The sequence below is a fragment of the Microtus ochrogaster genome, chromosome 4 (assembly GCF_000317375.1).
Source record: "Microtus ochrogaster isolate Prairie Vole_2 chromosome 4, MicOch1.0, whole genome shotgun sequence".
In the NCBI taxonomy this organism is placed as follows: domain Eukaryota; kingdom Metazoa; phylum Chordata; class Mammalia; order Rodentia; family Cricetidae; genus Microtus; species Microtus ochrogaster.
The window spans coordinates 81,979,728-81,995,383 of NC_022011.1; the positions used below are offsets into that span (position 1 = coordinate 81,979,728).

Consider the following 15,656-nt stretch of genomic DNA (forward strand, 5'->3'; position numbering starts at 1 on the left):
TGGCTTCCTTGCTCTTCCTCTGATAGCTAGAGGCACTTCCAGGACTTCTATTAACGGGGAGTTTAGAGGAAACAATCTCATTAAATAAGGGATTAGGTAATATTTTTGCTCGAGTATATTTAAAACATACACACACTTAGAATGCATGCTGATTTTTGAGGGTGTTCTTGGTTATAAGAGGGTGCTAAGGACTTCTGAACCATATCACTGCGGAGAATACATCTATTTTTTTTGTGTGGAAGCCTTTGAAATGAAAGAATAACAAGGTTTGATCAAGTTTTGACTAGAACTGTTTTGCTATTGCCGTTTACATTTGTAAATCTATATTCTGCCCAGTGAGGATTAGCCAAAAAAAAAAAAATCAAACTGCCAAAAGATTTTTTTAAAAGTTTGAAACAGCCGAATAAGTGATAGGAATAAGCACGATAATAGACTATGTCAGCTCTGGGATCTTAAGAGAGCAACATAGTCACAAGTAAACAGGCAGTTGGGAGAATCAAAGGTTGTGGCCATGGGGCTGGAGAGATGGCTCGGAGGGTAAGAACACCGGCTGCTCTTGCAATGGGCCTTGGTTCAATTCCCAGTACCTACATGAAGGCTCCCAACAATCTGTAACTCTAATCCCACTGAACCTGACATCCTCTTCTGTAGGCACCAGGCACACATATGGTGCACATATACACATGCAGGCGAAACAGTCATCCACACAAAATAGAAGTAACTCTTAAAAAGAGGTTGAGGCAGGCAGTTGATCACAGAATCTCTGTGCCTCTATTACAGTCGTGGTCCTGCTCAATAGGACACAAGGTATAGCCTCAAGAAACTTGCAACATAAACTGGATGTCTGAGATGCTCCGTCTAGTACGGTTTCGAAACTATCTTGTAGCGTCTATTGTTCCTGCAGCCTAATTACAGAGGGGAAATAGAATGAATGAAAAGTGGGTGAGGTGGAGGGATGATTGGGTTAAACTATGGAAGCTTATGCTGGGAGCTACATGCTCCCAGTAATGCATGGCTGGCTGGCTGGTAGTCGAGCTGGAGCCTAACACCTCATTCTGGTAAGGAAGAAATCGAGATCTGTCCAGCCACGTGTCCTGCCTGATAACCCAGAGGACCAGCAGCAACGCCAGGTTCTCTGACTCCCATGCTAGGGTGACGACGCAATCCAGCACCTTTAATAAAGCTAAGGTAGGTGCCAGTGTCTCTTCATGCTCACAGTGCCCTGAAGAGCCAGCCCATCATCCATTTTTTTTTTTTTTTTGAGTAGACCGGAGGCTTCTATAATCGTTTGATCACCTTGCACAGAATTTTTTTTTTTTTTTTTTTTTTTTTTAGTGAGGAAGTTTTCTTCAGTCTTCTCGGTTACCAAGATGTAATTTATTAATCTAAAACCCTCAGTCTTTGTAATAACAGACCAGAAGGGCTTCTTAAAATTATTAATTTATGTTTACCCACTCTTCCACATTCATATCCTAAACATATATGAACGCTTTTCAAAATTTCTATTTCTCTTTTGGCCTCCCTTCTGATTTTTGTTTCTTGTTTCATCTCTACCTGTTCTTCCTCTCATGGCTTCAAAACTCAGCAGGAAGCCAGTTTCCTCTCCACAGATTTCTATTTCTGTCAATGACACCATCATTCTTCCTGACACCCAGGTCTCAAATCCTGGCATCATCGCTTTCTTCTTTCCCAATCGAATGGGTCACCAATTTCTGTGGCCTCTTTCTGAAACATGTCTCTCAAAATTCCAGTTTTCTTTTTTATGTTGCACCCTCTAACTCAGGTCCTCGCGGTCCTATCTGTAAGCAGGAAGTGACAATATCTCCCATTAATCCTGTTTCCCATCCCCAGGCAACTCTCTAAATCACCACTAAAATGAATGGGAAGTAAAGAAGGTGACTTAAAATCTTAGGGCTTGTAAGCCACGCGCTCCAGTATCAAGCAATGCGCTAAAACAAACACCCATTTTACTCCGCTCCCACTTTCCATAATTCTCCAAGTGTGTGCATGACTAAATTCTTATTCAGAAAATGACTCTCCTACTTTTGCAATCTCTTCTCTCTTTCCTCTCCAGTTCCATTCTCCCCAGCCAATTTTTTTATTATTATTATTATTTCCTAAAGTCCGGTGCCACTTTTTTTTTCTTCCACACTTGCAATGGACTCTGTCACCTCAATGTGAAATCTCAGGGACTTCACCTTAAAGTCACTAACCAGAGCAGCAGTCCGTGACTCCTCCTCAAAATTCCCAAAGTACCTGTTGATGGTCCCAACTGAGGCACCTGCAACCCTGTCTCCACAGAACTCGGCTTCCCTGTTGTCCCCCTCCCAGGCAGAGCACCAGGTCCCGCGGGGGCGTGCAGCACCTGGGGTCTGTGTGACCCGGAGCCCCGGTCTTTCCTCAGGGCGCTGGGCCGGGCGTGCCGGGAGGCCGGGGGGCTGGCGGTACCGCGCCCGTAGGTAGGTGGTGCTGTTGCAGCGACGTCGTCCTCATTGGCGCCGCGCGGAGAGGCGGAATGTTCAACTCCTGACTCCGGCGGAAGCGTGGGAGCAGCGCGGGCCGCCGTCCCCGACCCCCGCCGCCGCTCGCACCCGGCCCGGGAGCCAGGTAGGGGTCACGGGGGACCGGGGAAGAGGGAGGGAGCACCACCCTGGAGGATCGTTCGGGCCCGGGCCCGGACCTGGACCTGTGGGGACCAGGGCTTCGCGGGTGCGGGAGGCCGGGGCTCGGCGGGCGGCTGTCCTCGGCCCGCGCCCGGTGCCCTGCAGCCCTGCGCCCGGTGCCCTGAGGCCCCGCGGTTCTCTGTCGCTGGGCCGAGTACGGCTTGGGCATGCCCGGGGCAGTCCCGTGGAGCAGTCGGTGCCCGGAAGAGCCCGGCCTGACACAGCCCGGGCGCCTGCGGCGGCTGCCCTTCCCAAGCACCTTTCCCTTCCGTGGGAGCACACGCGGGTGTCGTGGGCTCTGGGACCCACACCCGATTTGGCTGTGAGTGTCTCCGGGCCGCAGCCATGCCTCGCCCCGCTGTGACAGCTTCCCGAAAAACTTTAATTCTAAACTGCCCAGATGACATGGTACTGCCTGAAAAACAATGGCACGTCATTGTTGGGTTGCTCAAAAATGTATGTTTCTCATGCGCCTGGAGATCCTGCATAAGCACTGTTTATGGGGAACATAATTGCTATTTTTGTTAGTTTCGTTAATAATGAAAGCGCACCATTTGGTGGCCCGTTCCAGCGATTTCACAATAAGCAGCCTTCATTAATAATGCGTATGAGAACCGGCTTTCAGAATGGATTGAGGATATCTGAGTTCAGGCTCTGGTTAAAGTGTCTTCCTGTTTTACCCCAGATGGCTTTCTTGACCGTAGATGAAACCGACTATCAGGATTTAGTGGATCCAAACCTACCAAAATATTTAACGATAAAAATAAACAAATGGTCCAAGACCAGACTTCTTTGTCGTAGGCCTGTTTCTACACTGACATTTCATGCCTTCTTTGATTTTTTTTTTTAAAGTGAAGGCTGCATTTTAATTATGGTCATTTGTAGAGTCTTTGTTTTAGATTTCTGCTACAATAGTGAGAGATTTGGGAGATTGTAAATGAACATGAATTTAGCTTGTTTGGAAAGAGAATTATGATAGAGGAAAATGGTCGTTTGGAGCACTGTGTACAGTTTATTTTAAACTTTTACAATATAATTTCTACAAGTACTTTTTGGAGTTATTGTGAAGCGTGTTTGTGTGTTTTAAACTTAACAATGTGTAAGTCAAAAGTTTAAGTGGGGAACATTTTATTGTCCAGGGAAGCGAGTAGATGATTGATCCTTTAAAAGTATTTTTTGGAGGGGGGGATATGCATAAGAACACATTAAGAGAAGTAATAACCAAATATTAAGCGCACAGATTTAGATCTAAAAATGGATGGTCAAAGATCTTGGGAACTGAGGGACCTTCTCGCCAAATAAGGAAACTTGGCAAGCTGCGCTGTGTATTTTAAGTTAGTGCAGAGTGAGTGCTATTGGCAATACATTGGCTCTGTGCCTATCTGGGCTCAGCAGTGAAACTGAGTCCGATAGGGCTGTAGAATTATCAACAGGAGTTACGAAGGGCGTGGAGTGAACAACTGAATCATCAGAGGATCTACTGGAGAAATTACAGGGACGTTTCGTGAAAGAGGTCAGACGAAGCTCACAGCGCGCCCAGCAAAACGGACAGTGGAGTTTAGAGCTTGACACATTCAGAGAAGAGCCAGTGAGATCCCCTGTTAGACTGGGAAAAGGTGTCCATGGTGATACAATGTTGTCAGAATAAGAAAGTCTCTGTACCCTCAGATGTTGGGGATAAAAGTTGGGATCATTTGTTTTCCATTTTATTCTGTCCTGAACAGATTGACAAGGGACGGGGACTGGTCTATCTAAATATAATAGCAACAGCTGAAACACCTTCTGTCTTACTATGGGGAAGATTTAGGCTGCTTCCTTTGTGCCTATTAACCTTGACCCACTGCACATAAACAAATATAGTTACATCTGTATCCGAAGTTGTTACTTGTGAGGGAAGAGAGCCATGCATGCCAGATAGTTTGACTAATACTTGAGGGGCTTTTGTTGCTGACCCTGTAGAGACAGCTGAAACATTGAGTAAAAGAGGAGTTAATTAATCCCAGCCTACTAATACACCGTGAGAATGGCGGGGGGGGGGGGGGGGGGGTGGCACATCTGATACTTTACTCATTGACACCATTGCTTGTAGAAAACTAAAGCCTCAAATACGTGGATGGTAAACCATCGAGTTATTTAAGTTATTTAAGAGGAAAATCAGGAGGCAGTAAATGATGGAGTTGAATATGCGGTAGAAGAAAAGGAGGTGACCCAAGGTGAATCCCAGTTTTGTAGTTTGTAAATGAGGCTTGGCTGACATTTACACCCTTGGGAGGCAGTGATACCTGCTTCCTGGGAGATGTCTATGAGACAGCGTGTGGAAATGCAGGGCTAGTCCGGGAAACTCCAGCTTACAGCAACTGAGTGCAGAAAGGGCTTTCCCACGTTTCTCAAGCTGGGGGCTTGCTTCAGCTTTGCCCGGCAAGGCTTGCCCACACACAGTATTTTGCCTTGTTCCTGTTGTACTTAAATGCATATGCTGAGATGGAGTCATACTAGCCACTCCTCTTGTGTACAAGGGTTTCCAAAGCAATTCTGTAATATTCTGTGTTGGGGACACATAGATAAAGACTTTGGAAGTTAGGGAAACATGGGAAGGCTATGGCTGAGAAGCAGAGCTAAGATCTCTTGGAACTGTTTGTAGGGCTCCTTTTGAGTACTTCCTCTCTCCAGGGTCCATCAATCCTTTCTGGACCCATCTCTGGACTTCACATAGGAAACCCTAAAAGAGAAGGAACACGTTTATCTCTAGGTCACGGAGTAAATACTTGCTTAAGTTTTCTATCAGAATACCCTACTGTGAAGGAGAAGGACTGTGTCCCTTTGCGGGTCTGCAGCCAATAAGCACCTCCAAAGTAGGCAAACTTTTTTTCATTTAACCCTTAAAATTCATGTGGACTTTCCAGTCTTCTCTTAACTCAACTAAGCAAAGCAATATAAACAGACACATTTACTCCTCCACATCTTAGAGTCAGATGGTTGCTTTAAGGCCAGAAAGTAGGATTCACTGACCTCCTCTGCAATGTTGTATGCTGCTTATGTGGGAATATGCAGACGGGAAGATGGGGTCGGCCCTGCTGAGGTTTGTAGCCCCAGGTTGATGGAAGAGGTAAAGTGACTCCATTTTGCTAGGGAAAGAATGGAATTAGTTCATCCATCCCAGGAGTCTATAGAGTCTGTGGTTCTCCTGATGGTCTCAAGATGGAAAGAGCGCTTTACTTTGGGGATGGGAGAGAAGAGTTCGAGACGGACATTGGAATTGGACCTCTCTAGCTATGCGAGAAGAATCAAGAGTGTGGCCCCGGAACTTCAACTATTTCCATCAGCCATGTAGACTACTGAACATCCCCTCGCGTTTACTGTCAGATGCGCCTCCCAGGAAAGGAAGACAGTCTCTCAGGACCTCATACTAACCTGGTTAGTCATGCTAGTGAGGCTGAAGCAGGCCTTAGAGACACACCCATTCTTGTCTCGCTGATGCAGGATCTCTTCTCCACGCCCCCACCTCCTGCTGAACACTCAGGCATGTGTCACTCACTACTAAGAGGGCAGAATAGATTCTTGCGGGGCTATCCTAGTCACCGGCAATTGTGCAACTTGTACCCACAGCTAATTTCTACCTCTCAGTCAGCAAAGCGTAATCTGGGTCTTGCTTTTGGCTAATTTGAATTTCCCGGTGTCTGTCTTATCTTTCATCCGCCCTCAGCTGATCCGGTTCTGACCTGCATATTGATTGACCCTTGTTAGGAAGCATTCCTTCCAGCTACCCAGGCTGGGCTTGCACCTTATTTGTCAGAAGCCAGGCTGCTTGGGTGTTTCCTGATTGACAGGGACAGTTCTGGAGGAGAGAACTGTACAGCAAATCCCCAGGATGAGTGGGAGGCTGGTTTAGGATTTGGGCCTTGCCCCCAGAAGAGCCCCGCCCCGGGGCACCTGGGCCTTCGTCTAGGCAGCCCCAGAACTGTGTCCTCCCCGTGTTCTCTGTCTTTACTCAGCGGCAGCCCCATCTCTTTTCCCACAAGAGCTGCTCCAGTAGCCCCGGACGTGGATGCACTTTCTCACTGATTTTATTTCTGCTAACAGCGTTTCTGGCAAGGTAGTAGGCCACGGAAGTTGATTTTCATTTATTGGAATATTAATGGATGCATAAGAATGTTTCATTTAACTAGCTTGTTTTTACTGTAACCTTTGCTCCAACTGAAGAGTCATGTTACAGAGATGGCGAAGCACAGAGAGACAGGGAGATCGTCCGTTCTCGTCTAGACTCATTTAAAGCTGGATTTCTCATACACATGCCAGAAGGAGCCCTGTTTCCTGGGTCCAACCTATGTTATGTGAGGGGTTCTTTTCTGAAAGCCGTTTAGAAGAAAATAGCAAAGTAGACATGCTTCTAGTTAGTTTTCCTAATAGACTTAGTTATCATTAATGATTTTCTTTTTTAAAGACGGGCACAGAGCAGTCTGTTCAAGAATTGTGTTTTTAAATCTCTGACCCTGACGTTATGAAGAAATATATCAAACCAAAGACTTCTCTTTTCTTAGAAAAAAAAATTATATGCCCTTAAAAGAATACAGGGCAGCAATTTCAAACAGCATTATAAAGCACACGACGATATGTGGTTTTGATACATTTACTTACTGAACTGTATGAAGAAACACACATCAGTTGGCTAGAGGTTGAGGGCTGCTTTTGCAAAATCATCTTTAAGTTTTTTTAAAAAAATTATTTATTGTTTATGTATGTATATGTTTGGATGCGCAAAATGTATGGAGGTCAGAGGACAGCTTGTGTGAGTGTCATCTACCACGTGCGTTCCTAGGATCGAACTCAGGCTTGCTGGCAAGTGCTTTTACCTGTCCAGCCATCTTGCTGACCCCCAAATCCTTTCTTCTTCTCTCCCTCCCCTCCTTCCTTGTGTGTGTGTGGTATATGCATGTTTATGTGTGCATATACATGGGCAACTGCATGCAGGGGCCAGAGGATGATGCTAGGTGTCTTCTGTCTCTCCCCGCTTTATTGCTTGAGGCACGGTCTCTCATTGAATCTGAAGCTTGCTGTTTTGGCTAGACTGGCTCGCTAGCAAGCTCCCAGAGTTCCCGCCGCTAGTGCTGGGGATTACACGCCTGCATTGCTGTGCGTGACTTTCACCTAGATGCCAGGGACTTGAACCCAGGTCCTTTTGTTTGCATAGCAAATAATCTTATCCACTGAGCTATCTCTTCAGCCTGAGAAATCTCTTTAAAAATTTACTTTGATCACGGTGACACAAATTAGTTTTTCTTCTTATGTTGTGCCAGAAATAAATTGGAGCCTGTCCTGGAACTAGCTCTTGTAGACCAGGCTGGTCTCGAACTCACAGAGATCCGCCTGGCTCTGCCTCCCGAGTGCTGGGATTAAAGGCATGCGCCACCACTGCCCGGCTTTAGAACTACTTTTGTGAAGAAAGAAAAAAGAAAAGTTTAAGTTAGGGATGGAAAAAAAGGAAGTATATACATTAGAAATAATGGGTTCATATATATCCAAAATAGAAAAGACCAGAGAAATTCCAGACTTCATTTGTAAAGTTAATTTAAAAAATATTTTCATTATGATGTGGAGATATTTGATAAGGCAGATTATAGTTTTCTTGAGTCAAGTGCTCATGTGATATGGTAGATTAGATCAGAAGGAAGACAACAGAAAGTGAGTACTGCAATAGAATAAATATGTTCTACAAATACTAATATCTAAAAGTAAAAGAAAAAACCTTCTAGTAACTTAAATAGGATTCATCTCTTTGAAAAAACAGTTTGAAAGGAAAAAAGTTACACATATAGCTAGGCATCTTGGTACACATCTTTAACTTTGGCACTTGGGAAGCTGAGGCAGGGGCATCCCAAGCTCAAGGCCAGCCTGGACAATATAGTGAGACCTTGTGTGGGAAATAACTAAATAATCCTTGCTAGTAAGACAGATTTTGCACAGTTACCCAACCTCCGAAGGGAGAGGAAACACAAGGGTGGGAAGAAGTTAAGACACATAAACACAACTGAAAAGTACTTAGAAATCCACAGGCCGTTTGTCAACAGCTGGGCAGCAGAAGCGACTGAAATAAAATAGAGCGCAGTTCTGAACGCGGGAGGGGGAAACACGACTGATTATGAAGGCTGAAAGAATGGGTGGCCTCAAAGCCTAGACAACAGTTAGAGGGCCTCCATTTCCGCCTGTTGTGTGTAGATTCCACACCTCTCCTGCTTCCCCATGAAGAGTCTGGGGGAAGCCGCGGGAAGCCTACTTTGCAGAGACACAGTCCTTCGCCTGACTGAGCTCAGATAGCTTGAACTGGGGTCTGCGGCTCGCTCTGGCTAACTGGGTCTTTGCTCTTGGCTGTGTTGCTTATCTGTGCTTAGAAGTGATGCTTCCGTTTCCGGTGCCATCAGGATTATCAGATGGAGGTGATTTCAAAACCCTTATTTACGAGGTTTAGAAATGGCATCATTGGAAGAAACGTGGCTGTTTCAAGAGAGATGGAGACAGAATTAGTTCAACTCAGTCCCATCTAATTGTAAAACTTTGCTTCTCAAATGATAGACATCCAAGTAGTCTTTTATTTTTATTTGTATTTATCTGTGACAGAAATAAAGTGACAGACAACTGACTTGAGATTGATAATTCGAAAAATCAAGAGGCGAATTAAAGACCCGTGAGCTAAGTCCTGACCCCAGCTCCCTCATTGAGAAGATGGGAAACTAAAATGTAAAATATTATTCCGTTTAAGACTTTTCCACCTTTATATGGTTCTGCTTTTATAATTAACTAAATGATACTATGTATGCTTTTATCTGTTTAGTTAATAATTGAAATTAGTTTTGTATTTTTAATTTAAGGACATTTTTGAAATCACCAAGTTTTGGCTACTGCTCAAGTCAGCGGATGGCTGAATTTAACCAACTTGCTTTTGTTTTCAAATTTGTGACCCCTTACTATGTTCTGATTTTCGTGACGTTCCTATTCCGAGTCCACCTGCAGGGCTGTGGGATTGTCTGTATTATGTAAAAGCCAGTCTCCGGGGGAGTGGGTTGAAAACATTGTGTGTCATCTGGTAAGCCTTTGTAAACAAATGGGTATAGCTGGCTCCCTGTCTAATAGATGGCTTTATCGGTCTAAACAGTAGAGATGTTTCTGAGAAACTATAGCATAATTTGATCAAGTCTTGATGCTGTGATTTGATCAGTTTCTTCTCAAGATGCTCTGGGTTTGGGTAGTGGCAACTCATATTTCATTCTCCTTGTAAATTGATCTTTGAATAGCGAGTTAAAATGAAAGGGGAAGCAATATACATATGTAGCCTGAAATATATGCGTACATACATACACGCATGCACACATATGTACATATGTATACAGGGGTGGAGATCTAAACCAAATTTTTTAACTGAGGGTTTTGATGCCTTGCTGAGCTCACTGGAGTTAAAACCTTCACTGACACACTCTTAAAATTGTTAATCTCTTTAGAAATTAGAAGGGACTTAATTTTTTTACAGTCTCAATAAAACATCCAAGTAATTGCATCATTCATTCATGTAGAGCCAATTCCCAACAGTGGGGTATACTACAGTATGAGTAACTGACATAGACAAATGTACCTTGTTGCTTCTCGTCGGGGTGGCCACCATAGCCAAGGGTCCTGGCCAGGGGGTTCAAGTTAGTTCTTGTTGATCACATCCTTCTCTGTTTGGGAAAGGGTTTCTCTTCCCCTCCTCTGTCTCAACCCAGACTGAGAGGCACCCAGTACTGGAGGCCCCAGGTTCCCCCAAGAAGCCTGTGGCAGCTTCTCAAACAGATTTGATTTAGAGTCCTCTGCGGGCGCTATGAAAACTGCAGGTCTGAGTTTCCAGAGTTTGACTGAAATCTTTGCAGCTCCGGGAATTATAATGGGAAAATTATCTAAAAGCCATTAATTAATTGAACAGACAAGCTAGAGCAGAAAAGGTGCTGTACTGCGTGTCTGGTGCTGAAAACCCAGGATGGACAGAAATGAACTCTGGGTTTAGGAGGTTTATGTTCGGGTGGGAGTGTGATGGGAAAGACGGCTGCATAGAAAGAGTGTAATGTTTCCTATGGGCTTCGGAGACAGTGTGAGGGACAGGTTTGCTAGGTGGAGGTGGGCGTTTGTCCCATCATGCAGATGTGACAGAGGTCAGCACATAAGGGGAACTGCGAGCAGGGTTTCACGCCTGTATGAGGAATAAGACATGAAATACACATGGCTCAAGTGGTAAAGAACATGGGACAGTTGAGACTCAAAGACACGATTTAAATATTGGAACTGAGTGTCTTATCGGTGAGCGGGGAACAAACAAATCATCTCCAAGGTAGAATTCTACAGATAAAAAGTAATTCTAGGAGCCGGGCGGTGGTGGCGCACGCCTTTAATCCCAGCACTCGGGAGGCAGAGGCAGGCGGATCTCTGTGAGTTCGAGACCAGCCTGGTCTACAAGAGCTAGTTCCAGGACAGGCTCCAAAACCACAGAGAAACCCTATCTCAAAAAACCACACACACACAAAAAAAGTAATTCTAAAAGCTTTTAGGGAAAAAAAAGTAAAAGGGTTTAGAAGCCGGAGTAACGTCCATAGTTGCCCTCGCAATGAAGAAGGGGCTAAAATGACGACTCAGGGGTTTAGAACATGTGTTGTTCTTTCCAGGGACCTGGGTTCCCGTTCCCAGCATCCTCATGGAAGCTGACGACTGTAGCGAATCCCAGAGGATCTAATGCTTTCTTCAAACACTGCAGACACCAGGCACGTACATGGTGCACATACATACATGCAAGCATAACACTTATACACATATAATAAAGAGGTAAGTCTTGGAGAAAAACAAATTCAGTGAGAGTACTGGAGAGATAGCTAGCTCATTGATTAAGAGTCCTTGGTACTCTGCAGAGGACCCGGGTTCAGTTCCTGGCACCCACCTGGTGGCTTACAAGCATCTGTGTGACCCCATTTCCGGGAGATCTGATGACCCCTTCAGTTTCTGTGCACCCCAGACATACATACAGGCAAAATATTTGCACTCATAAAATGAGTGGATAAGTTAATTTTAAAAAAATGTGAAAAAAATAAAATATACTTTCACAACTACATAAAGGATAATACTCTTCCTAGAACAGCAGACAGGTTGCTAGTGGAGACTCAAAAACCCCATTCTGTGCCCTCTACTCAAAGAGTCAATGAGAGATGAATGTCGTCAAGGTGCAGAAGTAAACCAAGAAAGAGAAACTGAAGGTCCAAGGGCGAGGTTTTCCCTCAGAGGCTGAAGGAGAAGGAAGGTCTTTGAATAGCACAGGAGAAGAAATCCCAGTTACAGTCTGACCTGAAGAGCAGCCATTCCAGCCAGACTGAATCAAGATGAGGTGTTAAGAAAGAATGTCTCCATGAAAACCAGCATCTTCCTTCCTCCAGGATAACAGAGATTTGTTGTTTTTTGTTGTCATTGTTGTTTTGTTTTACTTCATTGAGAGTTTTGCAGTCCTGGGAGAATTTGATGGGTTGGCTAAATTTGTCAGTAGCATGAAAAGCTAAACAAACAATAGAAGAAAACACAGGGCAACTAATAACTCCAGAAGAAACAAAAGTTATCTAAGTAAGATATAATTGTCGCATGGCGGTGCTGGGAACAATATTGACTTTGCGAGACTACTACAAACTGTGAATATTGATTAGCCAAATGTTGGGGTTGTGAAGAGAGGGTTTAGAACACCCTAGCGCCTGAGCCTGTGGAGGCTGAGGATGATGTGTAAGAGCTGAATCCCTTGCAGGGAATTGTTGTAACAAGATCTGAAATGGGAAACGTGAAGAAGCGACAGTGTTTAATCACGTCCCCCAGAAATGTGGTAAAGAAGAGCGAATCCTCAAAGGAGCCGGCGTGAGTGGCTTTCTCAGCAGTGACAGTTGAGTGGGGGACAGGGAGGCAGTGGGTTTGCATTGTCTGATAAGCTCTGCAGGCCTATTTAAATTCCTATACCTGATAAATTGATTATAAAACATAGACCTATCCTCTGCCACCCCGCGGAGAGCTAGCATAGCGTTTGACATTTATTATAGAAGCTTTTTGCTTTGCACACACTCTCTGCGTTGGTCGGGCATATTCTCCTACATTTTCTGTAGACCTTCTTTTCTGCAGTTAACTATGGATTGTAGGGAGTCTGTATGAAACATCGCTAAATTAAATGTGTCAGTAGACTGCGCCTGCGTTCCCCACAGCCGTCCCCCTCCTTTGTTTTTGTGGCTGCTCTGTCTTCTAAACAGTGGAAGGCTCTAAACATTGAGGATAAACAAATCGCTTCATTTTTCTTTCTTGCCTTCTCCCTAACGTGGAGCAGACTTGGACTTGGCATAAGGAATCAGCATTCTTCAGTGAGCCGATGCTCCTAAAATGGGATGGCTAAGCCAGCTGCACACTGAACTCTCTTAGCCGCCTGCGTGCATCTCTCGGCAAAGCGCTGAATTGTACATGGAGACGCTGGCTTTCTAGTGCTGCAGACTGCTTCCTTCTACCTTTTATTTTGGAAGGAAAAAAAAATTCAGGCTTCATAGAAAATGGCCAGGGTAGTAAAAGGCCCACGCAGCCTTCTGATTTGCTCTTAATTTTGTCACGTTTTTTTCTCCCTCTTACACGCCTGTGTTCCCCTTCCCTCGTGTGCTTTGGGGGATGGTGTCAGAAGCCTCTGAAAGAAAGGTGCAGGCGTCGTGTTTCAGTATGTCTCAATGTTTATAGATAGAAGATACATGCAGAGTGGCCGCACATTGCATTTTATCGTAGATGCCTTTACGTACTTATATAGCTGTTTTCTTTTCATTTGTTAAAAGTCGTTCATGATGGTGACCGTTGGGAGCATAAGCCAATTGTTTTATGGGTCCTCAAATGTAGGTCCACTTTTCGCTCCATGATTATAATATTCTGGTTTACAGTCCCAGGAAGGGTGCACATGCAGATTCTTTTATCTACCACCTGCAGCTTTTTATGCCTGCTCAGAAGCTTATGCCATCATCTGTGTGTCTAGGGTTTTGCTTTTCCTGCTAATTTATGGTTTGGCATAGAGGATTAGGAATGGACACACACCTGGGCAAGAGTAAGAGCCCTTCAGTCACAGAGAATCTCACTGAAGCAGTCTCTGGGAGGGGTCATGGGTTCCTCTGGAAACAAGCATAATATGTATATTTTATTTAACATCTTTGGCAGTATTCTTTGGGTGACTTAATATATTGTAAACAGAGACAATGTCTCAGAAAATAGGTTCTGCTATGGTGTGCAGCCTAGTGAGACCCGTTTGGCAGCACTTGGCCACCTTTTCTTTCACTCCTTGGTGAAATCTTGTTTGGAGTCTAAACACTGAATGCGTGTTTACTCTGCACCGTTTTTTGGCTGTGCTGGCGCTAGGATGCGCACCAGCTTAGGCTGGGTACTTTTCCCGTGAAGTAAGGGCAACACGGAGAGACAGCATGCCGCGCATGCCAGACGAGCTATGCTAGCTTACTGTTGAAAGAAAGCATGGTTTCTGTGTGTCAGGCCTTCCTGGTAGGAGACCTGGTGACACAGAAGCCTTTAGGCAGAGCTCCTCGGGATGTGTAGGAAGCGCTGTGACAGGTTTTGCGGCGGAGGAATCTGAGTCGCTCCCAAGCCTGGACAAGCCGTTGTTGAATTTTGCACCGGCTGCCAGGGTGAGCGCTTTCATTTCGGTGTGTTCGTCTCGCTTTTCTTTCTGAAGTCATCCTGCTCTTTCTGGAAGTTTCACAGGACTCGGTATAAATATCGGCAGCAGGACTCTGACTTGTTTGTGATCCAGCGTGTCTCTCCTTTCTCTCTCCAGACTGTGAGGACGCTTACTACTGTCATTATGAGATGTCGTCTCTCGGCGCCTCCTTTGTGCAAATTAAATTTGACGACTTGCAGTTTTTCGAAAACTGCGGTGGAGGAAGTTTTGGGAGTGTTTATCGAGCCAAATGGATATCACAGGACAAGGAGGTGGCTGTAAAGAAGTTACTCAAGATAGAGAAAGAGGTAAGATCTTCTGCTACCAGAGGCGTCGCAGCGGCTTGGATGTCATAGGCCCCAGGGGTCACGGAGCTGCAAGGGATCTGGCAGGTCCTTTGGGACCGCTCCAAGAGGCTCTTTCCCAATTTCCATTTTGGGAACCTCATAAATAGAAAATATTGTAGTGTGTGCTTTAGGGTTGAGTTCTACTAGGGGTCATTTGAAGCTAGAGGATTTTATTCCATGCTATAAAAGAGCCCGGTGCTCTCTGTGTTGGCTGGCCTACAGAAACAGGCACGTTTGAGCGGTTCACTTCTCCGGGGCAGCCAAGAGGGGGCAGCACAGAGTAACAGGTAACATTTACATTGGTTACTATTTTTACCCCTTGCGTTGGGGGTGGTCCCTAGTTGTTGTCTTAAAAAAAAATAAGAGTATTATTTTTCTACTGAATTAATCAATACTGGCTTCTTAGGTTTCACTTCTACTGGCTCACAGTGGTGAGTCTTTGCGAAGTAAAGAATTAGGCACTTGGCGGAGTTGCCTTTCTTTGTAAAATTAGAATAAGGTCTTGTCTTTTAGAGTCTGGAACTTGTGTTCGATGTGGGTGAGCCCTGAACTCTTGGGGTCTTCATCTTTCATAGGGATGTGGCGTGGATGTGTTTGGTACCACAGGAATTAAATAACTTGTGTAGGTGACCCATAGGCGTTAAGCATGGTAGCTTTCTCTTTCAAGTTCTTTTTAAAAATTTAACTGATCCTTTTAACTGACCCTACGAACACACAAAAAAATTGAACGTCTATGAGCCTGCCATGTTATGAGGTTTCAACACGTGCATGCGTTGTATGTTGAAGTCATTGTATCCATTGCCTTGTGTAACATCTCTTCTTCAGCCGGGCGATGGTGGCGCACGCCTTTAATCCCAGCACTCGGGAGGCAGAGGCAGGTGGATCTCTGTGAGTTCGAGACCAGCCTGGTCTACA

At 44.9% G+C, this 15,656-nt stretch overlaps 1 protein-coding gene across 3 annotated transcripts in view; it reads left to right on the forward strand.

Annotated features, from left to right (window-relative positions):
• Positions 1–2,510: 2,510 nt before the first annotated feature.
• Map3k20 (mitogen-activated protein kinase kinase kinase 20) overlaps positions 2,511–15,656 on the forward strand; it is a 154,381-nt gene continuing 141,235 nt past the window's right edge. For 2 of the 3 annotated variants that reach the window (XM_005346571.2, XM_005346572.3), the window contains exons 1-2: positions 2,511–2,607; positions 14,512–14,702. In XM_005346571.2, the coding sequence (XP_005346628.1) occupies positions 14,544–14,702 (159 nt within the window). In that variant the 5' untranslated portion in view covers positions 2,511–2,607; positions 14,512–14,543. Of the gene's footprint in view, positions 2,608–14,203; positions 14,363–14,511; positions 14,703–15,656 lie in introns of those variants that run through there. The other variant, XM_013345939.2, reaches the window with a different exon arrangement.